This window comes from Cetorhinus maximus, chromosome 24, assembly GCF_964194155.1.
Source record: "Cetorhinus maximus chromosome 24, sCetMax3.hap1.1, whole genome shotgun sequence".
NCBI lineage: Eukaryota > Metazoa > Chordata > Chondrichthyes > Lamniformes > Cetorhinidae > Cetorhinus > Cetorhinus maximus.
In genome coordinates, this window is record NC_135902.1 from 29,131,973 (window position 1) to 29,148,114 (window position 16,142).

The following is a 16,142-nucleotide window of genomic DNA, read 5'->3' on the forward strand; positions in this document are numbered from 1 at the left end:
AGGAACACAGTTAACATTTCGAGTCCGTATGACTCTTCAACAGAACTAAGGAAAAATAGAAAAGAGGTGAAATATAAGCTGGTTTAAGTGGGGGTGGGACAGGTAGAGCTGGATAGAGGGCCAGTGATCGGTGGAGATAACCAAAAGATGTCATCTCTTGTGTTGTTTTTCACAACAGGATACAATGGGCCCCATCTCATGGTGAGGACACCTCTGGCTCTAAATGTGATCAATTCTGTTGTGATGTCATTAAAGTACAATATCACAGCAAATACCACAGCTTGCGGTTAAACAGTTTCCAGTAAGCTTATTATCATTCAGGAATGTGATCAGCAGTCCGTGGTGATGCCCATCTCTCTGCATTAGCTGTTTTCTGACATGTTCTTGTTAGGTTAACCCTTCACAGATGGGAATGTGGAACTCTAATATCGAACTCAAAATACAAGCAGATCAGCCATGATCTTATTGAATGACAGAGCAGGCTCGAGGGGCTGAATGGCTTACTTCTGCTCCTATTTTGTATGTTCATATGTCCTCCTTTCTTTCAACCACATGGTAACGGGTATGCCCAGTTGAAAACCTATTGGCTCTACTAGATACTGGAAAAGGACAGTAAGTAAATCACAGGAATTGGTCTAAAGACTTGCAGGAATTAAGAGGCAGCAAAAAAAAAAAAGAAAAAATGAAGAAAGACCATCAAGAAACACACAAAATACCTTTTATATTAATCTGTTCATTCCATGTCTTCTGGTGTGCTTACTACTAGCAACCTTGGGCTCCCTCTTCAAATGGGCTGTACCTTACGTTATATACATACCTGAACATGCCCTAAGATAAATATTCAAATAACTTGTTAGAAATACCTATTTGTTTGAAGTGGCTGCTTTTGAGGCTTCTGATCTCAGCCACTGAAAAATCTGTCAGGATGCTAAATAGTTGGAATTCTAGTGAAATAGGACTTCTGCCCACTTTTACCACTGTCAGACAAAAGGACATGCTGTGGGGAAAATCTGGATTCAAAACTCATTTGATTTTTAAAATTTTGTTCTGTGTCCAATTTTGAGGCATTAACTATTCAGTTTTCATCGAATTATCAATATCTGAAAACCTGTATCTGTATAAAATTTATTTTAAAAAAACAACTTCTCTCCTCCACCACCTTGACTATCTTACTGTCCTGACACATGCTGACCTTGGCTCTCTGTCCTTTGTTTGGTTTTGGAATTGGAAAATGGTGGCAAATGTAGCAGGGTACGGAATATTATAGCAGACACACTTTTCATAGATTTCAGCCTTGGTCCAAATTAATAGTATAACTGTATCTAAGGAATTATTCAAGGAATTACTTCAGCCAATAGGCCTTTTTCTACAGAGAACCTGACCAAGTGTTCCTTTCTGCACAGATGTCCTTGAGGAAGTCCTTCTAGTGAAAGGCTCAGTTAAAATTGCTTCTATAAGAACTTTAAAATTGAACATGGGCAGAATTTCACAGTTGGCATGTGGAGGTGGGCCCGACACGCACGCACGTGAAATGATGGGTGATATTTCGGAAGGCAGGCACGCTATGAGTTTAGAGGCGCGCCCGCCATTAATTAACGGGCCAGATAAGGCCCTTGAGGCAGCAACTGACAACGACTTTACGCAGCCTGTGCAATTTTCAGGGCGTCGCATGGGCGCAACGGGCAGTTAGTTGGCCATATTTCTGAAAACCTCATCCACAGGTGGGATAAGAGGGGTGAGTGGGCTCGCTAATGCGAGTTGTTAGAACTTTAGTTTGTTACTTACTGCTACTTGCTTGTGTGAACAGGACAACTTCATTTCGCTTCAGAGCTGCTTTGACAGAAGTAACAGGTTTCAGTTCAGGACCCTGGAGGAATCATAACACTTGGGGCCTTCAGACAGCCTTCCCTTACCCTGGGAATGGGGATTGTGGTCTCCGCTGGAGGCACTTCCTCTGAGGAGGAAGAGAGGGCCAGAAGGGGGAGGAGGACAGGAGTCCACATTCAACCTCCAGGGAAGCCACCTGTGGGAGGACAGGCTCAGGCACAAGGGGCGCAGGGACAACAGGAAGTCCAAAGTGGAAGGGGCCGCAGAAGACACCACTATCCTGCTGCCACGGTTTGCAGACGACGATGCAGCTACCTCAATATGTCTGAGGTATAATGTGGAAGGAGGCTCCGTCTCTCAAGGGAGACAGTGATTATCAGATTATCTGCCCTGAGATCAGCTCCGACTGTGTGGGTGGGCACCCCATGCCAGTGGCGCTGAGCTCACAGTGGCCCTCAACTTCTATGCCTCAGGCTCTTTCCAGGGGTCACTGGGTGATCTTTGTGGAGTCTCCCAATTAGCTGTCCACAGTTGTGTCAAGCTGGTGACAGACGCTCTGTTCAGGCGTACGTTGACTTTCATTCATTACCGCACAGACGAGGCCAGCGAGGTGGAGCGAGCCAGAGGCTTCTCCCGCATCTAGGGTGCAATAGTCTGCAAACACGTAGCCATCAAGGCGCCAGCGGGGGAGCTGGGTGCCTTCGTCAACAGGAAGGGATTCCACTCCATGAACGTGCAGATAGTGTGTGATCACAAGATGCAGATTCTACAAGTCTGTGCAAGGCACCCAGGCAGCTCCCATGACGCATACAGCCTGAGACACTCCAAGGTGCCGGGGCTCTTCAGTGCTCCAGCCCGGCTGGATGATGGCTGCTGGGTGACAAGGGCTATCCCCTCAGAAGGTGGCTCATGATGCCTCTCTGCCATCCAAGAACAGAGGCTGAGCAGCGGTACAATAGGAGCCACGCCTCCACATGGGCAGCGGTAGAGAGAACCATCGGTCTTCTCAAGATGTGCTTCCAATGCCAGGACCATTCAGGGGTGCACTCCAGTACCCTCCAGATTGTGTGTCACTGATAGTGGTTGGATGCTGCGCTCTCCACAATCTGACACTGGAAAGGGGGGACCCACTGGAGGAAGAAGATGTTGACGCAGCTGCTCTGGCAGCAGATGATGAGCCCAGTAGTGAGTCTGAGGACGAGCACGGTCAGGAGAACACTGAGGGGATAGACACCAACCTGGGTAACCTCCAGGGAGGCAGGGACACTCAGGAGGCTTTGATCCATTGCTTCTTCAGCTAGCCTATCATAGATGAACCACCACCACATGTCAGGGCTGCAGGCTTCATACTTGATATCTGACAGCAATATTTGCCTGGTCGTCAACGTGCACTATGTGTCATTTCAATAAAGCTCAATGACAAACAAGTCACTCATAACATCATGGGTTACCCTGCACCTGCAGAACTAATGAAGCACCCAGAGGCTTGTTGAGAACCAAAACATTTAATGATTTGCAGCTTGGCGTACAGAAATCAAACAAAATGAAAAGGTGTTGAACATCACACCAGCTTAACAGTAACTTTAAAAGTGGGGTAAAACAAAACCACTAGTGACAAGCCCGTATTGTGCCTAAGGTGCTTTATGGTTACGCTTGCGGGTGGTACATCTAGGTGCTGCACCCCCCACCCGCCCACCCCCCCCCCCCCCCCCCCACCACCCCCACCCTCTGCTGACACCAGCATTGGAGACAGCCTCCTGACTCTGCTGTCCTGTTGACCTTGATGACCTTGGCGGGCGTCCTCTGGCCTGTGGAGCCTGTGTTGGCCACGCCTGAGAGGGAGCGGCTAGTGGCACAGCTGGCATCTCCCCATTTGTCGCAGTCTCATTGGATTCCATGGTCACTGGCAGAGGGGCGGAGGAGCTGCTGCCAACACCCGGAGCGCCCTGAGAGGAGCCCGCAGAGACAACAGGCAGCTCGTGCGCCAATGTCAGGTTGCTTTGGGCCTCCCTGCTCACCATTGATGGATGGTCATCTAGCTGGGATACTGAGTGCCCAATCCATCTCCCACACTGACAGTGACCACCTGAGGTCATTGCCAGTGTGAGGGCTTGCAGGTCCGAGCGCATCCCCAGGAAGCCCTGATTGATCTCTGGAGGAGCCTCTCCATGAGAATCGCGCTCAGCCATGAGGGTCATTGCATTGATCATGCTCTGCACGGACTACTCCATCACGGAGACAATGGCACGCATTCCCTCATGTGTCTCCGCCAGATCCTCCCGCACACCCGGCTGGACTTCCAGCATCTGCTGCCTCAGGGATGATTCCAGATACACATCATCGGCCACCAACTGAGCATGTTCCTGGTCCCCAGCAGACGACTGCCGGCGCCCTGGGCACTCTCTGCCTCCACCTGCACCTCAAGCGAGTGTGAAGTGCCCTCACTGCTGTGCACTGAGAAACTAGCCGATGATCTTATTCCCACCGAGGTGCTGGTATCTGCGCTGGTGCCTGCCTGGCTGAGAGGGTGTGACGCTGGTGCGTTCATATCTCCTGTGCCCTCAGGGGTCAGCAGCGGACCCTCAGGCTCCTGAGACCGAGTATGCTCCGGTGAGGCTGAAAGGAAGAACAAGGATATTTGATTCGTTGAAGTAGTTACACTGTTAATGTGTATGCCTGGCCCCCGGATCAGGACACACACATCTTTCCATTATCAGTGGAGATCCCATGTTGGAGGCTGAAATCAATATACAGTCAACAGTGGAATGAGTGCACTGACAGACATTGTGACCTCAGTGCACTGCACTCTTACCTCCCAGTGGCACCCCAACCTCACCGCGGCCGGTTGCTCTCGGTGCATGGCGCCTCTTCAGCTCCAGTGACTCCTGCTCGTATCTGGTGATGATCAGAAGGTGGGGCTGCCCTCCGCCAGTCCGCAGCTGCTCTGCATTATTGTGTGTTGTCTTCTCCTGAAAGGAGAGAGGAGCATTGGTTACTCCACCCTACACCTGCATTGCCATTGCAGTATTGCCACCCCCACCTGAGGAAAACCTTGCAGGGCTCATCCGATTCGTGACTCTAGAGCCGCAATACACTCATTCCAAGCAGTCAGGACTCAACCGCTTGCCCAGATGCTGCTTCATTGACATTTGCTGCTCACATTCTAAGACCTTCCAAACCCACGACTACTGCCATCTGGAAGGACAAGGGCAGCAGATAGATGGGAACATCAATACCTGGAAGTTCCCTGACTTGGAAATGTTTCGCCGTTCCTTCACTATCGCTGGGTCCAAATCCTGGAACTCTTCCCCTAACAGCACTATGGGTGTACCTGCGCCACATGGACTGCAGTGGCTCAAGAAGGCAGCTCACCACCACCTTCTCAGGCAACTAAGGATGGGCAATAAACGTTGGCCCAGCCAGCGAAGCCCACATCCCGTGAAAGAATGAATAAATAAACAAAATTCTGAGGTGCGGGGTTGGCGGTGGGGGGCAACCTAACTGCTGTGCTAAGTGACCCATGTTGACACAGTACTCACCGTTCCCAATCGCAGGAGGTCATTAAACCGCTTGTGGCACTGCACCCATGTGCATCTCACCACGTCGTGGGAGCTGACCCGTGATGTTACCTCTTCCCAGGCACGTTGGGTAAGGATTGAGGTCCTTCTCCTCCTGTCCTTTGGAACAAGGATATCCTGGCGTGCTGCCACTTCCTCGGAGGGCAGCGAGGCACTCATCAGAGAACCTCGGGGCCGATTGCCCCACCAACCTGCTCTCCGATGACATTGTCCATTGCAGCTAACCAAACTCAGTGGCAGCTAAACGAACTCAATGGCAGATGACCAAACTCAGTGCCAGCCTTAGGACGGCTGCCTGCGCTGTTTATGAATAGCCTGCCAGGTTGCCTTTGGACCCGGCGGACATTGGCCTCCCGCTGCCACCCGCCCCTTCCCGCAGATCTCAGGAGCCACGAATTACGCTGGGCGGGCCTTAATTGGCCCACCCACATAAAATCACGGTGCACACCCGATCGCAGGGTTGTAGAGGCATGATGAGTTACATGTGCATTGCCTGCAGAAAGAATAAACTTGATGGACTGAATGACCTTTTAGCTGTCCTGTACTTTATGTTCTTAACTCTGCTCTGGTTCCCAGTTTTGGGTAAATACAATAGGTCAGCAGGTGAAATAAATGACTGGGAACTAGTGAATATGGCCAGTAGGACTAAGAGGAAGAGCAGGCAGGGAGAAATTACTGAACACAGTGGGACTGGGGGTCTGAAATGCATTTGTTTCAATGCGAGAAGTATAACAGGCAAGGTAGATGAGTTTAGGGCTTGGAATAGTACTTGGGACTATGATATTGCTATTATGGAGACTTGGTTGAAGGAAGGACAGGATTGGCAGATAAACGTTCCAGGATTTAGATGTTTCAGGCAGGATAGAGAGGGATGTAGAAGAGGTGGGGGAGTTGCACTGCTGGTTAAGGAGAATATCACAGCTGTAAGACAGGAGGACACCTCGGAGGGCTCATGCAGCGAGGCAATATGGGTAGAGCTCTGGAATTGGAAGGGTGCAGTCACAATGTTGGGGGTTTACTATAGGCCTCCCAATTGCCAGCAGGAGATTGAGGAACAGTTATGTAGGCAGATTTTGGAAAGATGTAAAAGCAAAAGGGCTGTTGTGGTGGGTGATTTTAACTTTCCCTATATTGACTGGGAATCACTTAGTGCTAGGGGTTTGGATGGTGCAGCATTTGTAAGGTGCATCCAGGAGTGCTTCCTGAGACAATATGTAGATAGTCCAACAAGGGAAGGGGTAATACTGGACCTGGTATTAGGGAATGAACCCGGCCAGGTGGTCGAAGTTTCAGTAGGGAAGCATTTCGGGAAAAGGCCATAATTCAGTAAGTTTCAAGGTACTGATGGATAAGGATAACAGGAGTCCTCGGGTTAAGGTGCTTAATTGGGGGAAGGCTAATTATAACGATATTAGGCAGGAACTGAGGAATCTAGACTGGAGGCGGATGTTTGAGGGCAAATCAACAACTGACGTGGGGGGCTTTCAAACATCAGTTGATAAGAATTCAGGACCGGCAAGTTCCTGCTAGGATGAAGGATAATCATGGCAAGTTTCAGGAACCTTGGATAACGAAGGATATTGTGAGATTAGTCAAAAAGAAAAGGGAAGCATTCATAAGGGGTAGAAGGCTAGGAACAGATGAAGCCCGTGGAGAATATAAAGAAAGTAGGAAGAAACTTAAGCAAGGAGTCAGGAGGGCTAAAAGGGGTCATGAAAAGTCATTGGCAACCAGGATTAAGGAAAATCCCAAGACCTTTTATACATATGTAAAAAGCAAGAGGGTAGCCAGGGAAAGGGTAGGCCCACTCAGGGACAGAGGTGGGAATCTGTGTGTGGAGCCAGAAGAAATGGGAGAGATACTAAATGAGTACTTCTCATCAGTATTCACCAAAGAGAAGGACTTAGCGGTCGATTTGTCTTGGGAAGAGTGTGTAGATAGCCTGGATCATGTTGAGATCAAAAAAGAGGACGTGTTAGGCATCTTGAAGAATATTAAGGTGGATAAGTCTCCAGGGCCAGATGGGATCTACCCCAGAGTACTGAGGAAGGCAAGGGAGGAGATTGCTGGGGCCTTGACAGAAATCTTTGTATCCTCACTGGCTACGGGTGAGACCCCAGAGGACTGGAGAATGGCCAATGTTCCATTGTTTAAGAAGGGTAGCAGGGATAATCCAGGAAATTATAGGCCGGTGAGCCTTATGTCAGTGGTAAGGAAATTATTGGAGAAGATTCTTCATGACAGGATTTACTACCATTTGGAAGCAAATGGGTGTATTAGTGAGAGGCAGCATGGTTTTGTGAAGGGGAGGTCGTGTCTCACTAACTTGATCGAGTTTTTCGAGGAAATGACAAAGATGATCGATGATGGAAGGGCAGTGGATGTTATATACATGGATTTCAGTAAGGCCTTTGACAAGGTCCCTCATGGCAAACTGGTACAGAAGGTAAAATCGCACGGGATCAGAGGGGAGCTGGCAAGATGGATACAGAATTGGCTTGGTCATAGAAGGCAGAGGGTAGCAGTGGAAGGGTGCTTTTCTGAATGGAGAGCTGTGACTAGTGGTGTTCTGTAGGGATCAGTGCTGGGACCTTTGCTGTTTGTAGTATACGTAAATGATTTGGAGGAAAATGTAACTGGGCTAATTAGTAAGTTTGCAGATGACACTAAGGTTGGAGGAGTTGCAGATAGTGAAGAGGATTGTCAAAGGATACAACGGGATATAGATCGGTTGGAGACTTGGGCGGAGAAATGGCAGATGGAGTTTAATCTGGACAAATGCGAGGTAATGCATTTTGGAAGGTCTGATACAGGCAGGAATTATACAGTAAATGGCAGAACCCTTAAGTGCATTGACGGGCAGAGGGATCTGGGTATACAGGTCCACAGGTCACTGAAAGTAGCAACGCAGGTGGATAAGGTTGCCAGGAAGGCATATGGCATGCTTGCCTTCATTGGCAGGGGTATTAAGTATAAAAGCTGGGAAGTCATGCTGTAGCTGTATAGAACCTTGGTTAGGTCACACTTGGAATATTGCATGCAATTCTGGTCGCCACATTACCAGAAGGATATGGAGGCATTGGAGAGGATGCAGAGGAGGTTTACCAGGATGCTGCCTGGTCTGGAGGTTATTAGCTATGAGGAGAGGTTGGAGAAACTCAGATTGTTCTCACTAGAGCGACGGAGATTGAGGGGCGACTTGATAGAAGTTTACAAAATTATGAGTGGCATGGATACAGTAGATAGTCAGAAGCTTTTTCCCAGGGTGGAAGAGTCAATTACTAGGGGACATAGATTAAAGGTGAGAGGAGAAAACTTTAGACGAGATGTGCGGGGCAAGTTTTTTACGCAGAGGGTAGTAAGTGTCTGGAATTCGCTGCCAGAGGAGGTCGTGGAAGCAGGTACGATAGTGGTGTTTAAGAGGCAGCTTGACAAATACATGAATACGATGGGAATAGAGGGATTCAGACCCCGGAAGTGCAAAGTGTTTTAGTTGACAGGCAATAGGATCGGCGCAGGTTTGGAGGGCCAAAGGGCCTGTTCCTGTGCTGTACTTTTCTTTGTTCTTTCTTTGTTCTTTGTTCTACACAAAGTGTATTTATGTTAGTCTGTCACCATGGTGCTCATATGTGCTTTGAAAAACAAAACATGATATTTTCTACACTAGAATATAGCCACTGTACCTGTGTGAGAAAGAAAAACCAGCAAGCTTAGGTCTGCTGTTAATCTCAGGCAGGTCAGTAGTTTGAGAAAGAACACTGCACTGCGATAGAAAAATGTATTGCACTTTACAATGGTAAATTCCCTTCTATGGTGAAAATTTCAGCCAGGACCTCAAAGATCCATTTCAACCAGCATAAACCCCAATTAGAGCAGTATTAAGACTGCCTTACCCCTGGAACGCGAAATGGTTTACTGCAAAAGCTCGCCCCCCACCCCCCCCCACTCTCTTTTAGCACCTCACCAATGTGATCATTGTTGTCTGTCAGTAGCAGTTTTGTGGAAACATCGCTGATGAAACTGACCTTCTCTTTCCATGGCCTCCAGACACGTACTTGCCAGCAGAGTTCATTTGTAGTGAGATGATGAACACACTGCTCTTCGCTTAGGTGAAGGTAAAAAACAAATGCTCCCAGGACACCCGACATGGATAAGGCTGAGAGGACTTCTCCCTGCATGTCCCGCACCACCACTGTGATACGCAGTAAAGGGTTTACCTAACAAGAACATGTCAGAAAACAGCTAATGCAGAGAGATGGGCATCACCACGGATTGCTGATCACATCCCTGAATGATGATAAGCTTGCTGGAGACTGTTTAACCGCAAGCTGTGGGATTTGCTGTGATATTGTACTTTAGTGACATCACAACAGAATTGATCACATTTGGAGCCAGAGGTGTCCTCACCATGAGGTGGGGCCCATTGTGTCCTGTTGTGAAGAACAACACAAGAGATGAGTTAATCTACCAGCAGGATGGGCTCGAGAGGTAAGTTAACCAACTGTACAATACCACTGATAAGCTGAATTCCAGCAGCTGTGGTCATGCACGAAGAAAGAAGGAGAAATGGAAGACTGAAGGCCGGGTAAGGCAGGAGAACCTGGGAACAACACTCCAGAAGCAGACCCGAAGTTGGACTTCGTGAGCATGTACCCCACCAGCAGGCTTTATCAACCTGATGACAGACGGGTAATATCACACACATTAGAGAGTATTTGGTTAATGTAATTGGGATATTTAGTCATTCAGCTACCTTTAGTAAAATAAAGCATTGTGTTAGTTTAAGTGGAAACTAGTGCGTCCTGGTTGTTACTCGATACCACTGGCAAGCGTGTAGGATGTGCTAGACACACGTCAACACCCCCCACATCTCACTCCTCTAATATCTGCAAGAAGATTGTTTTTAATTCCCACTCTATTCTGAACTGATATTGTAGCATTCCTACTCCTAACTCATTGAGAGCAACAAACCCAGGACAGACCTGGGATCTAACACGGAGGCCACAAAATTCGGCTCCATAGCGGCATTAGTTTCAGTGCTACAGACGCCTTTTCCTTTTCCCCAAGATGGCATTGGCACCGCTTCTGCTCAATTCTGGCACAGCCCATGCTGTATGACATCTTGGTGAGGGCATTAATGTGGGTTGAAAGTAGGCAGATTGTGACATCAGTCAGCATCTAAAACTGATTGATGCCCTCTATTAAACATGCATAGCTGAACATGCATTCAGCAACATGAATTAATCCCATGATTTAAAGGGATCATCAAGAACTTGTAGGTTATTTGCTTATTATTTTCTGTTAGCTCAGTTTGAGTTTGTGAAAGTGCTGGGTGTTTTGAGAAGTTGCTTCCAGTTGGTGAATTCTGCAGGGAGTGGTGCTGCACATGGAGAAGTCATTTGTTGTTACTGCAAAGGATTTGGCACATCACTCTGCCAGTTGTGGGTGTCATAGTAGCAGTTCCCTTTGGCTGCAGCTTAAGAGGGAGATAGAGCAGGGGCAGCAATTAAGAAAACAAGCTTTTCGCAGTTGTTGGGGAGGGGATCGTAGTGGGGAGAAGGCCTCTCAACAGGGGGCCTCATCCACCTAGAGTGTCCTAGGGCCATTCTTCATACCTTCACCAAGCCAGCTGCAGTGGTTTCATGATCTGTGACTTGCGGAACTCTGCTGCCTCTTGGAATTAGACCTGCAGCCTTAGAGCCATGTGAAGATGGTGCTGCCAGTGGCAGTAAAGATGAAGGTGACCGTCGCCCTCAACTCCTATACAATGGGATTCTTCCAGCTTGGAACAGGCAAAATATTGACCATCTCCCAGTTTATCGTCGATTGTGGCATCAGAAAGGTGACAGAGTCTGTGTACAGGGTACAGGGCGCCACTGACTGTACACGGTGCAGTATAAAGGGTTAATAACTATTATACTAATAGTTAACATACATCATCAGTGATGTTAGATCACGTATCACTGGAACTCAGCGAGAGATGCTTCTGGAAGGAGCCTCGTGTTTATCCATCCCTGTACATAATTGTATATAGTTAAATGTTTGGAAGCTCCTGGATGCCTTGTTTCCTGTAGTCTCTGTTAAACGCACTCTGGGCCCATTTATGATGATACTTAATGGTAGTAGTAGTAAATTTAGCGAATAGCAAGAATCCTTGATGAACTGTTGGTGGCAGAGAAGTGAAAACCATCAAGTATACAGCAGTGAGGGAATAACTGCAGCAAATAATCGGAAAGACAAGTGCCAGTGGAGTCCCAAAACAGTTGATTAATGTTACAAATAATCATGGAAAAATTCCTACCTCTACCCAGCTTCTTTGACCACATGGAAGGCCCTGACCTAGCAGCACATTGATAAAGCTGGGATTGCAGATTCAACAGGTATAGGCCTGCTTCAGGGCTAGCACGGAAGCCTGATAAAGAGCAGGTCAGCACACACCTTTGTTCCATTGGTAGCAGCGCAGATGACATTTTAGTAAGACAGGGTGTTAATGAGGACACAATGAGAGCAATCTCTGAAGAGGTTATTAACATCTTTGATTTGTATTTCAGTTTTCAGAGGAACATCATTGTAGACCGGGCGAGATTTTACAGGCACTCTCAGGAATCCGGAGAAAGTATTGTTTTTTTTTTATTAACGACCTGTATCATTGGCTGATAGTTGTGGGTATGGGACTCTAAAGGATGAATTTATCCGAGACCATATTGTGGTGGGTATGCTTGCTGAAGCCTTATCTGATTTTCTGCAGTACAGAGAAGAGCTAACATTATCCAAGGCAGTTCAATTAGTGAGATAGGCTGAACTACAGAAGCAGAACCAACTTTTAATCCAGGGTGATTGCAGAACCTTTGTGAAATTAGACTACTGACCCAGTCCAGTTTGTGAGCAATAGAGGTGCCAGCGCATCCACTAAAAAGCAGACCCAGAGTGAAGAGAGGGCAATGACTGCCATTATCCGGTGCTCCCTTTGTGGCGTCAAAAAACCCCATTGGCGCAAAATCTGTCCTGCCATACATGCAGAGTGCCATGCCTGCTGGATGTGGGGCCATTTTAAAGTGGTATGTCTACAACAGAAAGCCTCCTACTCCAACATTTAAAGGGAAACCAATCAGATCAAGCAGTATCCAGGAAATAGAAGATACAGAGGAACACAGCCTTTCTTGGGTGAAGTTGCAAAATCCAAGGTGACGTTATGGAGTGTGGATATCATAGTCAATGGCCACAAAACCAATTTTAAATTGGACAGGGGTGCAGGAGCATCCATTCTTTCTGTTACAATACAGTGGCTGAAGCCTGAGTTCTTCAAACCACCTACTGTCTGTCACTGTGATCCAGGGGGCACTCCACTGAAGATGCAAGGGCAGGTGACTGCTACACTTCGTTACAAGGGAAGAGAAATTACAGAAATTCTTCAATATCAAAAATCAGGAGTGCTCATTACTGAGCCAGAGAGCCTGCTCAGATTAATAACTTATTTAAAAATTAGAACAGCTGAACAACCAGGACAAACCGGATAAATTCAAGAAGTAATTCCCACAATTATTCACTGGGGAAGTTCCAAGCAGCTCACCATATTACCATAAAGTGAAATGCCAAGCCAGTGTGTATGTTTACCTCACAATTGGTCTCTTGAAGATGAGGCAAGAGATTGGCTCTATGCTACACCAGGGTGATATTGCTGGTAACACAACCCACTTCTTGGTGCTCGGCTATGGTGCCTTTACCCAAACCTAACAGCTCAATTTGCATTTGTCTGAACCTCACACATTTGAACAAGGCCATAAAAAGAGAGGTCCACCCCGTGGCGTCTTTCAACAAAAGCTTGGTGAAGTTTACGTGGAACTTAGTTTTACTAAACTAGATGACAACAGCAGCTTCTGGCAGATTTCATTAGACGAAGAATCCAAATTGCTAACAACATTTATCACGCCCTTCGACCCCTTCTGTTTCAGTCCTTGTCGTTTGGAATTGCCTCAGTGCCGAGATCTTTCAACATACCATGACTGACATTTGCAAGGGCTGGATGGAGTCATCTGCCAAATGGACGATGTTCTCAATCATGGAGCCACCACTTTGGAGCACGATGCCAGGGCGTGAACAATGTTGTTATAATGCTTACAGGTCATGGGCCTTAATCATAAATGCGAGTTCTCTAAACCCACTATCAACTTCTTAGGCCATATACTTCACTCATTTGGCAGCCAAGCAGGTCCCTGGAAAACTGCAGCCATTAATAATTTCCCACTGTCCCTTAATGTTACAGAGCTTTAATGTTTTATGGGGATGGTTCACCAGCTGGGGATGTTCCTGCTCAGTTTTGCATACATTACCGAATCGCTGCATCAACTGCTAAAGCAGGATCAGGCCTGGTATTGGGATGAACACCAGCAAAGGGTATTTGACACATTCAATGATATGCTTATGACCATGGAAACACTGGCCCATTAAGACCCAGACCTTCCTACCACAGTCGTGCAGATGCATCGCCCGTTGGCCTACGGGCTGTATTGTTCTAAATTCAGTGTGATAGCTCTCACATTGTGCCCCCGGGGTTCTGACAGATACAAAGCAGTGGTGTGCTGTCATTGAAAAAGAGACCCTGGCAGTCACCTGGGCTTGCAAAAGGTTTTCAGATTACATCCTGGGACTCAAGTTTACTAACCAGACCAACCATAAGCCATTAGACCCCTTGCTTAACACCAAAGCATTTGAAATTGTCACCCTGCATTCAAAGGTTTTGATTATAGCTCATGAGGTTTGACGCTACTACAAAATATGTCCAAGGTAAACACCAGACCACAGCTGATGCGTTGTCCCGCATTCCTGTGGTGAAGCCCACACAGAACGGTGTACACTTTGCTGACGATAAGGAGTTCTATGTCTCCTGGGACAGAATTTTTACGTTGACGTGCAGGGCCCGCCCCCGCACGCCGACGCATAAAATGATGCGTGGTGACATCGGGCGAGCGTCCCGATGTCACAGTGCACCATCGTAATATTTCGGTGGGTGGGCGCGTGATGATCTCTGATGTGCGCCAGCCATTAATTAATGGGCCACTTAAGGCCCTTGAGGCACTGATCGACAGCGATTTTTCGGGGCCTGTGCGATCTTCAGGCCGTCGCACGGGCGAAAAACGGTCAGGTGGGTAGGACACATTTGTATAAACCTCATCCCCGGGCGGGATAAGAGGGGTTAGTGGGGTCGCGAATTTGCTCAGTCAGATATTTAATTTGGAAAGTTACTGACACTTGCCTGTGTGAGCAGAAAATACTTCAAAACTCGTACCAGCTGCTTGGACAGGACTCTCAACCTTCAGGTCAGCACTCCACAGTGAAGGTCATTTTTAGGGCCTGCAGGTTTCAGACAGCCTACCCTTAGCCTGGGAATGGGAGTTGTGCTCTCCACTGGAGGCACCTCCTCTGTGGAGGAAGGGAGGGCCAGAAGGGGGAGGAGACCAGGAGTGCACATTCAGCGTCCAGGGGAGCTACCTTTGGGAGGAGAGGCGCAGGCACAAGGGGCACAGGGCCAACAAGAAGTCTAAGGCGAAGGGGCTGCAGAAGATGCCACTACCCTGCTGCTAGGGTTTACAGGCGGTGAAGCAGCTACCTCAATATGTCTGAGGTGCAGTGCTGAAGGAGGCTCTGTCTCTCAAGGGAGATAGTCAACTCTATCTGTCAGATGATAGGCCCTGAGATCTCCGCTAACTGTGTGGGTGGACACCCAATGCCAGTGGACCTAAAGGTCAAAGCTGCCCTCAACTTCTATGCCTCCGGCTCTTTCCAGGGCTCAATGGGTGATCTTTGCGGTATCTCCCAATCAGCTGTCCACACTTGTGTCAAGCAGGTGACAGATGCTGTATTCAGGCGTGCATTGACATTCATCCACTATCGTTAGGATCAGACCAGCCAGACACAGTGAGCTTCGTGGCCATTGCTGCTTCCCCCGTGTCCAGAGTGCAATAGGCTGCACACATGTGGCCAACAAGGCACCAGCAGGTGAACCCGGTGCCTTCGTCAACAGGAAAGGCTTCCACTCCATGAACGTGCAGATAGTGTGTGATCACAGGATGCAGATTCTGCAAGTCTGTGCAAAGTACCCAGGCAGCTCCCACGATGCCTACATCCTCAGACACTCCCAGGTGCCGGGGCTCTTCAGTGCTCTAGCCCGACTGGATGGATGGCTGCTGGGTGACAAGGGTTATCCCCTCAGAAGGTGGCTCATGACGCCTCTCCGCCATCCAAGAACAGAAGCTGAGGAGCGCTACAATAGGAACCACGCCTCCACAAGGGCTGTGGCGGAGAGAGCCATCGGTCTTCTCAAGATGCGCTTCCGATGCCTGGACCGCTCAGGGGGCGCACTCCAGTACCCCCTAGATTGTGTGTTGCTGATAGTGGTTGCATGCTGTGCTCTCCACAATCTTGTGCTGGAAAGGGGCGACGTTGTGGATGAAGAAGATGTTAGGCGCAGTTGCTGCGGCTCCACACCATGAGTCCAGCAGTGAATTCGAGGATGAGCACGCACAGGGAAATGTTGAGGGGGTAGACGCTGACTTGGGCATACTGCAGGGAGGCAGCAACACCCGGGAGGCTTTAATTCAACAAACTTTCAGCTAGAACACCACAGATAGACCTCCAAAAAAAAGCATGTGCTGCAGGCTCCATACTTGATACCTGAGTGCTAAATCCGCCTGGATAGGAACATTAAGGGCCTTGTCAATAAAGCTCAATGTGACACAA

General features: G+C 48.2%; 1 protein-coding gene across 1 annotated transcript in view; it reads left to right on the forward strand.

Moving 5' to 3' along the window:
- mgat5b (alpha-1,6-mannosylglycoprotein 6-beta-N-acetylglucosaminyltransferase B) overlaps positions 1–16,142 on the forward strand; it is a 1,185,562-nt gene that overhangs the window by 318,229 nt on the left and 851,191 nt on the right. Inside the window, exon 5 of the mRNA XM_078570583.1 lies at positions 12,339–12,363. Within this exon, the coding sequence (XP_078426709.1) occupies positions 12,339–12,363 (25 nt within the window). The remainder of the gene's footprint in view (positions 1–12,338; positions 12,364–16,142) is intronic.